Source organism: Ostreococcus lucimarinus, chromosome 6 (genome assembly GCF_000092065.1).
Source record: "Ostreococcus lucimarinus CCE9901 chromosome 6, complete sequence".
Classification (NCBI taxonomy): domain Eukaryota; kingdom Viridiplantae; phylum Chlorophyta; class Mamiellophyceae; order Mamiellales; family Bathycoccaceae; genus Ostreococcus; species Ostreococcus sp. 'lucimarinus'.
The window spans coordinates 384,955-397,119 of NC_009360.1; the positions used below are offsets into that span (position 1 = coordinate 384,955).

At 60.5% G+C, this 12,165-nt stretch overlaps 3 protein-coding genes across 3 annotated transcripts; 2 read left to right on the forward strand and 1 right to left on the reverse strand.

The window, feature by feature from the left end:
- Positions 1-325: 325 nt before the first annotated feature.
- Positions 326-2,488, reverse strand: OSTLU_24673 (predicted protein; the record flags this gene model as incomplete). The annotated part of the gene is made up of 1 exon (XM_001418431.1): positions 326-2,488. One exon carries the CDS (start codon positions 2,486-2,488, stop codon positions 326-328), a length of 2,163 nt encoding a protein of 720 aa, XP_001418468.1.
- A 3,451-nt stretch (positions 2,489-5,939) lies between these two features.
- OSTLU_40935 (predicted protein) lies at positions 5,940-9,446 on the forward strand (the record flags this gene model as incomplete). Its single annotated transcript, XM_001418199.1, has 3 exons — positions 5,940-6,296; positions 6,975-8,250; positions 8,299-9,446. The coding sequence occupies 3 exons, from the start codon at positions 5,940-5,942 to the stop codon at positions 9,444-9,446; spliced, it is 2,781 nt and encodes a 926-aa protein (XP_001418236.1).
- A 518-nt stretch (positions 9,447-9,964) lies between these two features.
- Positions 9,965-12,149, forward strand: OSTLU_19560 (predicted protein; the record flags this gene model as incomplete). Its single annotated transcript, XM_001418200.1, has 3 exons — positions 9,965-9,976; positions 11,084-11,606; positions 11,634-12,149. The coding sequence occupies 3 exons, from the start codon at positions 9,965-9,967 to the stop codon at positions 12,125-12,127; spliced, it is 1,029 nt and encodes a 342-aa protein (XP_001418237.1). The 3' UTR covers positions 12,128-12,149.
- Positions 12,150-12,165: the final 16 nt, after the last annotated feature.

The following is a 12,165-nucleotide window of genomic DNA, read 5'->3' on the forward strand; positions in this document are numbered from 1 at the left end:
AACCGCGACCGCGAACCATCGATGACGATGGCGGCGGTGCGATTCGATCGTCGTCGTCTTGATCATTTTTCGAGGTGGAATGTCGCGAGATTCGCGTCGTCGTCGGGAGCGGGAAGTGTTCTTTCGCGCGTCTTCGTTTCAGTCTCGCCGTTGCACGCGGCGCTGAAATGTGACGCGCGCGGCGTCGCGATTCAGAGCGCCGCTCATTATAATCCCTTTTTCGCCCGTGACCTGTGCTCATGGGGGCGCCGGTGTAGGTTTCGGTTGTGGTTTCTAGCGGAGCTGTTGTGTCTATTGAGAGGGCTAATGAACTAACGGCGCGATTTCACGAGAGTCCGAAATCTTTGAATCGCCGATTGAAGGCGCTGTAGGACACGGAGCTGCCCGTGCGGCGATGGCCGCTCGCGTTCGAGCGCTTGACGGACGTCGCCGCGCTGACGCCCACGCTGGGGCGCTCGCCCGCTATGGCGGCGAGCTTGGTGATGCACACGTCGCGGCATCGCTCGAGCGTCGCGCGTGAAGTTGCTTTGTCGAAATCACCGCGCGCGGAGAGGACGGCGGCGACGCAGTCCAAGCCGGCGTCGGGCCAATTGCCGAGTAAGACGCCGTACTCGTGCACGAAGGCGTCGGGAGAGGCGGCGCAAACGAGACCGCGGAGATTTTGCAAACGTGCGATCCTGCCGATGGCTTTGTTCGTCGACATACGAACGGACATGGATTGCGTGAGAGCTCGCTCGTCGGCTTCCAATCGCGCGGCCGTGTGCGGCGCGACTACGGAGGCTTGCTTTGTGAACAGGATGAATAACAGTTCGATCAAGTACTCGAACAGCGTCTCCGTCACTGAACCCGCGACTTCGGCGGTTAGCCAATCTTCGGTATCGCCCAAATAATCCTCCACGGTCGCGAGAAGCGTGGTCATCGACTCACCAGTCGCCCACGGTCCGTCTACTTTGGAGCCGTAAAATGTGTTCATCACCTCCACCAGCCCTGGGTCGTCTAAGACTTGACGCGAAATCATCCGTCGCGCCTCGGCGTGCACGCGATTAAACACGTGCATCGCATGATCGAACTCGCGTACCATGACGTCATCCTTCATTCCGAGCGCATCTAAAATTGTCTTTTGTGTCTGCGCCGCCAAACTTCGACACCGGCGCGTGTCGTTGACGCCGGCAACGATGGTTTCAAACGACACCGGTTGCGCGTCGCGCGCTGCGCTGTCGTGCCCACCGCGTGAGGGTGTCCGACAAGGAACCCCAGAAAGCGTTTCACTGGGCATTCCCAGACGGTCTGCGACGGCGCTCGCATAGTTTGTAATCATCTCCGCGGCGACTCGACCGCATTGACGCACGAAGACGTTCGATTGCGTCTCTATGGCGATCATCATCTGATCTGCGATGAGGCGAAAAAAATCCAGGTCACTCGGGTTCCATAGCTTGCCCGATCCATCTTCTTTGGGTGGTCTCGACTTCGCCACGCGACAGAGATTATTCGTCCATCCCGAAATTGTGACGCGCAGTCTGTCGCAATACGTCTCGATGACGGTAGATAACCCGACGGGATAAGGCAGCGGCGGGCTCTCGTTCGACTCATCGGCGTATTCAACCGAGCACGCGTGCGCGTCGTCGGTGATTTCGATATCTAAACCGAGAGACTGCATGGCGTTGAAATAGTGCTGCCCCCACTTCACCGTGGCGACCATGTCGCCGTTGGAGGTGTTAGGACTCGAACTTAAACGCGCGAGAAGATCGCACACGCCCGCGTGATACGTCGGCGCGACGACAGTTTCAAACACACGCCATTCAGGCGGAAACGCAGGTATGGTGTAATCAAACGTTTCCGCGAGCGACACCAAGCTCTCGTCGAGCGCGCCGACGACGTGCTCGATGCTTTCCTTGTCGTCTAAACCGCTGAACCCTTCGGCGATTAACGCCAGTCGAGCCTCGACGGCGATCGACATTTGCTCGAGAACCTTCGTCTTCCACCGCTTCGGCTCTGGCGGCGCGACATTGATGACTTTATTCGTCGCCGCGTCCAATTCCGGCTCAAACGTCAGCGCGTCTCGCTCAAACTCCTCGTCCAGCACCTCTTGCTCCGCCACCACGCGCACGGCTCGCACGAGCCCGACCGACCCCGACTCCCCCGCTAATATCCCTTGCCGAACGCTGTTCCACAGCACCCCCTCAAACGTCGTCCACGCCGCGTCCACGCGCTCGAACTCGTCGTCGTCGAACACCCCGCGTTTCCGTTCCCCTACCCTCGCCAGCGCCGCGCGCACCGCGCACAGATCCACCTCCAGCGTCGTCAACGTCTCCCACGTCTCGAACATTCTCGTCTCATCCCGCTCGAGCGCGTCGATCGCGCGCGTCGCCCGCGCGCCCGGCTCCGACGCCTCGCGCGCGTCCCGAAGCGCCCGCTCCACCTCCGTCAACCCTCCGTCGTCCTCGCGCGCGCCCTTCCCCTCGCCGTCGCCGCGTCGCCTCGCGAACATCTCCGCGAGCTCTCCCAGCGCATCGCGCGTCTCGCTCGCCGTGTCCCTAAGCTTTCGCGCGCGCGCCACGCCGTCCTCGATGATTTTCAACCGTTCGCGCAAGCGCGCGCGTCGCGCCTCCAGCGTCTTCGTCGCGCGCGCGCGCGCGCCGTCGTCGCCGCGCATGTCGACTCACGCGCGCGCTCGGCGCATCGCGCGCGCGTCGCGCGCGCGACGTCGTGTGCCGCGCGCGATGCGCCGCGCGCGCGCGTCGAGACGATCGGCGTCGGCACTACGCGTCGCGCCGACGCGTCGCGCCGCGGCTCGCGTCGCGGCTCGACGACGACGCGCCGCGTCCCGCGCGCGCGCGCGCGGGCGAACGCGCGCGCGCGCGACGCGCGCGAGGGCGCGCTCGAGCGCCAGCGCTGGCGCGGACATGGCGCGGTCGACGGCGTCGCCGCGCGGCGACGCGGTCGCGGCGCGCGCGGGCGGCGCGGGCGCGCGGGGAGGTCGCGACCGCGCGACGCGCGCGCGCGGCGGCGCGCGATGCGCGGCGCGACGGACGCGGCGACGCGCGAGCGCGGTGAAGGTTGGATCTTTGAAGCGCGACGACGACGCGCGCGACGACGAAGACGCGAGCGGACGCGCGCGAACGACGCGCGCGGCGGAGGAAACGAGCGAGGAGACGTCGACGTCGGAAGACGCGACGACGGGGGAAACGACGAGCGGCTCGGCGAAGATGATCGTCGATAGCGGGGAGGTGGTGGACGAGCGGGACGGCGCGGGCGGGACGGTGCGGTTGCGTCGACAGCCGAAGGCGGAGGAGTCGACGACGCCGGGAGGGACGGTTCGTAAGAAGGTTGATCCGTCGCGAGGGGTTCGACCGGGGTTTAAGCGGTCGTACGCGCGAGAGGCGTTGCAGAGAGTCCGTCGGGACGCGGCGGACGCGCTGGACAACATGCGAGCGAGCCGAGACGACGCGGGGGCGTCGTCGTCGAAGGCTTCCGTCGGCGGTGATGACGAATTGTCTCGAGCGAAAGTGGCTGGCGAAGCCATGGCGCTCGCGAAAGTCACCGCCGACGCGCTCAGAGGAACCGGACCGATCACGATGGAAGAGTGGAGCTCGGCGATGTCCACGGCGTTGTCCGCGGTGTGGCGCGAACTCTGGTATCGATGGAGTTCTGTTTTGCGACGTTCGGCGTCTTGGGCGCTCGCAATTTCAGCCGTGATCTCCGCGGCGTTTCATTACATCGTCGGCCCGGCGTTCGTCAGTCCGAGACTTCCCATGATCGGCGACATCGCGAGTTCGGCGGTCGGGCGTCCCGTGCGCGTCGGGAGATGCAAGAGTCTGTCTTTCATGGGTGTTCTCGGTTTCGGCAAAGTCTTGGAGGTTGGTCCCGTAGTTCTCGGCCCGTCGGATACAGAGAAGAGCATAGTCGAAATAGACTCGCTGAAGATTTCTTACGACGTACTCCGTTCTATTTTGAGGAGAAAGTTGGTCACCGAGGTGCGCCTGGAGGGCGTCAACGCGACGCTTCGTCAAGGCGCAAACAACTCTTGGTTTGGGTATCCAGAAGATACAAAACCGCTGAGCTCGCGTCCTACGCTCAACCTCGCACCGAGCTCGAAGAATTCAAAGAAGAAGCAAGGCGCACCATCGGTCGAACTGAGAGTTGTTCGTCTCGACCGAGGCAACGCTAAATTGCACATCACCGGCGATCCAGAGCCGCGGAGATTGAACAATCTTCAAGGAAAAGCGGTGATTAACCACGTGGGTAGAGTCGAACTGGACCTGAACATGACGCCCGACACGAGACAAACGCCACCCACGAAGCGTCCGACGACTATGCTCGCCGATAGCCCCGTGATGAATTTGCGAACGGAGCAAACTCCCGCCATGTCGCGATCTTTGGAGACGGAGATTCAAAGAGGTTCGAATGGTGGGCAGATTCGTGTGTTTGCGACGCTTTCACCGCCACAGCAGCGAGGTTTTCGAACTCGGGATTGGCCAGATTTAAAAGTTCGAGCGCAACTTAACAACACGAGCGCCGCCGTTCTCGAGCGCGTCATTCCGAATTTACCGATCGACGTGCGTGGCGGGCGTTTGGATGGCGAAGTTCGGCTCATGTGTAACAGTCAAGCGACGTGGACCTTCCCTGATTTTGTCGGCCAACTCAAGGGTAAACATCTGTGGTTTCACTTCTTTGATTCCACCGATGACTTTGCGGACACCGACGTTGATTTGGTCTTTGAAGGCCAGCGAATGTACATACACGGCGGCGAGGGACACTTCGGGCATGTTCCGCTTACCATCACGGGCGATCTCGACTTGAACTCGCTTGGTGGTGAATATCGCCTCAGCGCTCAGGTGAGCCCCGTGGAGATACATGATTTGCGAGAGACGCTGGGCGTGCGTCCTTTGCCTCGTCCGGTGGCAGGAAGTGTGAAGGGCTTTTTGTACTGCTCGGGACCGTTGGATTCGCCAGTGTTCACCGGCAGAGCGGAGACCACAGATCCGACTTTAGCGGATTTGAGTAAGGCGAAACCTGGAACGGAGATGGCTTGGAGCGAAGAAGCTGTCAAGGGCGCCGTGGGCGAAGGTGCAGTCGCGGCGTACGACCGCGTTCCCTTCAAGTCTGCTAACGCAGTATTCACCGCGAATGTTAAAAAAGGCGAGTTCTCGCTTCACAGCGCTGAGGCGATTCCAGTGGATGGTGGAAAGTTGCGAGGTTCCGGCCGAATTTCGATCAAGCCTGATGCGTTGTTCGACCCTAACGCGTGCGATGTTGAAGGTACTGGTGTCGATCTCGACTTTCTTAAAATAGCCAAAAGATTGTCCCGAGACGAAGAACTGCCGTGGCTCGATCGCGTGTGCCCGTCCTCGCCGGCAAACGTGTCAGGAACGTTTGTTGGCGCGTTGTCAGAGCCAATCCTCAACGCCAATTTTACGGTCGAAGATGATGAGTACAAAGGACACTTGACAATGACACGAGATGGAGTGATGACAAACATTGAAACCCCGGTGCTCGAGATGAAAGCGTCGATCGCGACGAAATTTCAGCCCTTGGAGGAGCAACTCAAGGCGACGACGGTTGAACAAGCCATCGCACTCGGCAAACCAAAGGTGACTGACGCAGAAGCTGATCTCATGCTGAACGGCGCTGATGTTGCCGCGTGGATGAATGAAATAGATGCGGCGGATGCGCCTGATCGTCTCCGTCTCCGCCTCGGGGGGCGCACGCGGGTTAAGGGCAAGTTTGCGCAACCGCGTAACGAGGACGGCGAGGAGGTTGAAGACGCGTTGCCAACGTTTTCGGGGCACATGCAACTAGATAATTTACGAGTGAACAAATTAGAATTCGCTCCTAAAATGGCTGGAAAGCTCACGGTATCGGAGTCAGGCCTAAAGTTGCGCGCGAAGAACCGCGGTGACGAGCTCTTCGATATGTCTGTAGAAAGCGGAGGCAAGTCCATGGTGCAAATCCGTCGCAACAATTTGAAAATTTCTGCCGACGTCGATGATTTTGCGGGGAGCTTTGACGTCGCGGGTCTGTTGCTCGACGACTTAGAGTTTGCATCATTACGTGGCAAAGTAGAAGCGGCGAGTGCAAAAATTGATTTGCGTGATCGCGTCGGTGTTGGCAGCCTGCAGTTGAAGCAGCCACGTCTGAGTGGTATTTCGGGGGATTCACTGGAGGCCGACGTCACGTGGGCGGATCGCGTCGTCAGTCTTCAACGCGCGACGTTGAAGCAGGCGAAGTCGCAATACGATGCCGACGGAGACTATGCCTTGCCGGATGATATCTGGAACTCTTTGCCGAGCGAACGCGTCGTAGTTGAGGTGGAAGAAGTTTCAGAAGTTGAAGAAGTCCTCCTGCCGGCGCCAGTCGATGACGGCGTCGCGCAGTCGTCGCTGCCGGAAGACGTGCAAGTGATCGAAATCGTTCCGAAAGACGCCAAAAATAATACTGAGACGATCGTTGGTAAGCGAGTGAGATTTCCTCGTCCAGCGATTTTGGACAAAGTTGGTAATTCCGTAAAGAGTCTCGCCAAAAAACTCGACGCTTTGCGGAAACCGGCTACCACGACCACCGGCGAAAACACTCGTTCGGGTGCCGATGTTGTGGCTACCGAGCCCGTCGAGCCCGTTTCGAAGAAAGATGGAGTGCCCGAACCGATCATCGCACGAGCGACGAAGGATGTTGAGCAGCTCGAAACTGGCACAGACACGGACAGCGAAGGGACTGACGTGGACAAGCCTTCGAGCGCGTCGACTGAGATCAAAAACGTTGAAAGCGTCGCCGACGCCGCCGCCGTTGCTGAGACTGTTGCTGAGCAGACGAGTGAAAGCGAGAAAGAAACCTCTCTGATGGAGCCCGTGTTAGTCGCCGGGGAAGCGGAAGTAGCCCAAAAAGCGAAACCGAACGCCGCGGCGAACGCAGTTCGCGGCGTGTTGCGGTCGGCTCGTAACGTCGTCAAATCAAACAAAGTCAACGAGAAAGAGAAGGATGAAAAATCTCGTATCACGCTTTCATCTTACGAGAACGAGTTTAATTCGGACGTTTCTGGTGCGTGGCGCTTCCGACTCGCGGTGCCTGAGGCAGATATTGAAGAGATGCTTCCAGTTCTTCGTGTCCTTACGGATTTGCGAAAAGGGGCGACGCCCGAAGAGTATGGCCGAGCCAAGCAAGCGTTCCTCGAAGGTGTCGAAAAAACGGGATACGCGATCGTCGACTTGGCGAGGCAAGTTGATGAAGTTACGACGAAGCAAAAGAGCGAAGCTCCAGTCGCCGAGTCAGCTACGTCGACGGACGACACGAAGGAAGTTAGTGAGACGACGAAGACATTGCCCGGTTTACAAGATTTGAAGGGTGGTTGGCACGGTATGATTCAAGCCACCGGCGGCGGCGCTTTGGAGACGTTTGATTCGCCGCAACCGACGGAAACCGTCCTTTTCGACGTTGCCGGTAGCGATTGGCAATGGGGACCTTACAAAGTTGAACGCGTCGAAGCTCAAGGCGAAGCGAGTTCGAGCGAAGGCGTCAAGTTGACGAGCTTAGAAGTGTCTTCGGACGCCGCGAGTCTTTCCGTGTCGGGCGCTATCGGTGGTTCTCGTCAAGACGCGACGTTTGCCGTCAGAGACCTCCCAGCGCCCTTACTCGGCGCATTTGTTGGGCCGCTCATGCCCGAGCAAGACTTGAGCGACTTCCCACGAATAGGTGGCGATTTCCTCGTGCAAGGTCATTTGGGCGGTTCGGTGACGGCGCCCGAGGGCGAGTTCCTGATGAGACTTCGAGACGGCAAGATCGGTAATGTCAAGCTGAAGAGCGCCGAGTTGAGTGCGGAGTTGAACGAAGCTCGCCGTGCAGAGTTTGAGGGCGAGGCGGTGCCAGCTGTAGGTTCTGGTCTCGTGCGCATAGCGGGCGTCGTACCGCTTCCGGAAGCGAACGATCAGTCTCTCGCCGTCGACTGGCGTGTGCGAGAGCACGGCATGACGCTGCTCACGGCATTCGTCCCAGAAGTCGCCGAATGGCAGAGTGGATCGGCCGATATGTCGTTGCACGTCAGAGGTACGCCTGCGGCGCCTGTTTACGATGGCGTCATGGAAATAAGAAAGGCACGGATCTTGTCTCCTTTGCTCGCCCGCCCGATTTATCCGGCCAATGCGACTCTGCGCATCCAGCGCAACACACTTTACGTCGACGACATCGAAGCAAAGAGCGCCAAGGGCGTAGTGCGAATCAAAGGAGCCATGCCGTTGTTGAAGCCAAGCCGCAGCTCCGGTGGCGAGACGTGGGAAGGTCTCGTAGCTCGCGCAGACACGCAAGGAGGCGTAAAGATGACGATCGACGGCCTCGATGTCCGCGCAAGAAATGTGTACAACGGACAGCTGAACGCCGCTATGGTGGCGAAGGGAACTGTCACGGCCCCGGAACTTAGCGGAGATGTGCGATTCTCGAGAGGTACCGCGTTCGTGCAGCAGCAGCCACCGAACGCGGACGAAATGCTCAATCAAACGAAGTCTGGCGCGTTGTCGGGGGCGAAGAGAGATTCGCGCGGAGTGCTGGCTGGGATTTTAGAGCGAGCCGCGAGAGCAAATGATCCGAACCACGGCGAAGCGGGCAATCAGACTGAAAATGAACTCATGAACGAGAAGAATCTCGAAAAGTTGCAGAATTTGCGCTTACGAGGCCTTCATCTTTCTGTCGGACCTGAGATGTCTGTCGTTTACCCGTTTGTGTTGAACTTTGGCGTCAGCGGCGAACTCACGCTCGATGGCGTGATTGATGCAGGCCTTTTACGACCGAACGGCTCGCTTCTGTTCGATCGCGGTGACGTCAACTTGGTGGCGACACAAATCAGACTCGATCGAGACCACCCGAACAGAATTGTGTTCACACCAGAGCAAGGACTCGACCCCTACGTCGACATTTCCTTCCTCGGCACGGATCTTCGAGCTCTCATACAAGGCCCGGCTTCAAGGTGGACGGACAGCCTCACGTTAACGTCTTCTGCGCAGACTACTCCCGGCGAAGGTGACGCGACGCTGTCTCCAAGTGAAGCCGCTCGCATTTTCGAAGGTCAGCTGGTGGAATCGCTCCTCGAACAAGACGGAAAAATCGCCTTTAGCAACTTGGCGTCGACGACGTTGGCGTCGCTCATGCCAAAGATTGAGGCCGGTGGCAACGTCGGCAAGGCGCGCTGGAGATTGACCGCGGCGCCATCGTTGCCGGGTTTGCTTTCACTCGACCCTGACTTGGATCCGTTCAGCAACACTGGATCGTTTACCCTCGGCTCCGAAGCGGAGATTTCATTCGGCGATTCGTTGCAAGCGACGTTGAGTCGCAACCTCGACGCCGACGAAATGCGTACGGAGCTGTCGCTCATGTACAAACTTACCAGTAAGCTCCGAATGCAGTTAAAGAGCCTGTCGGCGTCGGCGACGAGAGTGATGTTCGAATTCAGCACGAAAGATTAATTCACATTGTAATTTTACACGCGTTGCTGCCGCGCTAAGGAGCTAACGAGCGTACGCATCCGAGCGCCCGCTCGTCTCGCATCCAGAAAGATTCCCCTAAAAGTGCACCGTTCGCGGCGTAAATATGAGGACATCCCTCTGTTGCGGCCGAATCGAAACGTACGGCGCGTACGACGCCGCGCGCGACGTCGGACGGATCGCGCATCAGACGCAAAGCCTTCGCGCCGAGGCGATAAAACGCCTGAAGCGCCGTCGGCCAGTCTCTAATCAAGCGCGTGTCCACCAGACCTGGATCCACTAAAACGGCCGAGGCGCCACCATCGCCCGACTTCGTCCACTCACGATGCTTCGCCGCGGCGTACGCGCTAATCGCGACTTTGCTCCACATGTAGTCGATCGCCGGGTTGTAATATCGCCCACCCTCGCCGCCCGTTTTCACCCATCGTCGAAACGCGTCCACGCCCAGCAACCGAGCCGTCGCGCACTGATGCACGAAGGATCCGACGAAAACCACCCGCATGCGCGCGCTGGTCTTTCCCGCGCGTCGTGCTTCGTCCACCAGTCTATCCGTCAACCGCACGACGTTTCGAAAATTCACCCGCGCCGTCGGACTCCCGTCGCCGCGAGACGCCGCGTTCCTATCCGTATTAAACACCGCCGCGCAGTGCACCACCGCGCGCACGTCCACGCCGCGCCGACGTATCTCACTCAACGACACCTTCATCACGTCTCGCTCGCTTCCCACGTCCAACGGCCCGACTAACTCGACCCTCGAATCCTTCGCCGCGCGTCGACACTCTCGCGCGAACGCGTTCGCCGCGTCCACCCCTCCCAACCTATACGGCACCACGATCGCGAACCCTTCCTTCGCCAGCGCGAGCGCGCTCGCGCGTCCGATCCCAGAGCTCCATCCCGTGACGAACACGCCGACGTCCAGCGTCCCGTCTTCTTCGTCTTCTTCGTCTTCGTCTTCGTCTTCGTCGCCTCGCGTCGTTCGCCTCGCGTCGACGCCGCGCGCGTCCTCGACCGCCCTCGCCACCGTCGCGCGCGCCATCACGCGCGCCAGCGCGAGCACCCAATCGAGCATCACGCACAGCACGTCCGGGCGCCACATCGCGCGCGGCGTCCACGCCGTCGTCGTCGTCGTCGTCGTCGTCGTCGTCGTCGTCTCGCGCGTCGTTCGCATCGTCCCGTCGTCGTCGCGCGCGCCCGCCGCGCGCGCGCACCGCACGCGCGCGTCCGCGCCGTCCGCGCGCGCGCGCTCGATCGCCTCGCGCGTCGCCCGCGTGAGCGCGAGCGTCGGCGACGACATGCCGCGGCGATTTGACGTCAGAGCGCGACGCCGCGCGACGACGACGACGCCGCGCGCGATGCTCGCCAGGCTCGCGCGAGGCGCGACGCGCGCGCGCGAGTGCGCGACTCGCGCGACTCGCGCGCGACGCGCCGTCGCGCACGCGCCCGGGAGCGCGACGCGCGCGCGACGCGTCGACGTCGCGGCGCCGCTGTCGCGACGGCGCTTCGCGGCGAGCGCGACGCGCGGCGCGCGATGCGGCGCGAGCGAGGGCGAAGAAACGGTCGCGAGCGACGCGGCGACGACGACGGCGGCGAGCGGGGCGCCGAGCGCGGCGCGACGGAAGCGCGTGCTGAGCGGGGTGCAACCCACGGGGTCTATCCACCTGGGAAACTACTTTGGCGCGATTAAAAATTACGTCAAGTTGCAAGAGGATTACGACGCGTTCTACTGCGTGGTGGATTTACACGCGATAACCGCCGGAGGACACGATCCGACGGCGCTGGAGGCGTCGACGCGGACGAGCGCGGCGATTTATTTAGCGGCGGGGGTGTCGCCGGAGAAGGCGAACGTCTTCGTGCAGAGTCACGTGCCGGCGCACTCGGAGCTGTGTTGGCTGTTGAATTGCGCGGCGCCGATCGGGTGGTTGGAAAAGATGATACAGTTTAAGGAGAAGGCGCGCAAGGCTGGGGAGGAAGTGAGCGTGGGGTTGTTGGATTATCCCGTGCTCATGGCGGCGGATATTTTATTGTACAAGGCGGATTTGGTGCCCGTGGGCGAGGACCAGCGGCAGCACTTGGAGCTCACGCGCGATATCGCGGGGCGAGTGAACTCGTTGTACGGGGGGAAGAAGTGGAAGAAGCGCAAAGGTAAGGCGCCGAGTGGGCGCTCGCGAGGAGGGGACGTGCTGATGGTGCCGGAGGCGTTTACGCCCAAGGAGGGCGGACGCGTCATGTCGCTCACCGACGGAACGGCGAAGATGAGCAAATCTAACCCGGCGGAAGGGTCGAGGATCAACGTGTTAGACACTCCGGATGAGATCGCGAAGAAACTCAAGCGATGCAAGACGGATGCGTTCGAGGGTCTGGAGTTTGGGAACCCGGAACGCCCGGAGGCGAACAACCTGTTGACGATGTATCAGTTGTGCACCGGGCTGACGCAAGAGGAAGTGCTGGCTGAGTGCGGATCCATGCGATGGGGTGATTTCAAGCCGCACCTGACCGATGCCGTCATCGCTCACTTGTCCCCGATTCAAGGTCGCTACAAGGAAATCATGGACGAGCCGGGATACTTGGAGGACGTGTTGAAGCGCGGCGCCGAAAACGCCAACGAAGTCGCGAATTTGACGCTCAGAGACGTGCGCGACGCGATGGGCTTCGTGCAGTACTAAACACTGGAATAAATTTAAAGTTTTCAATCAATCATTGC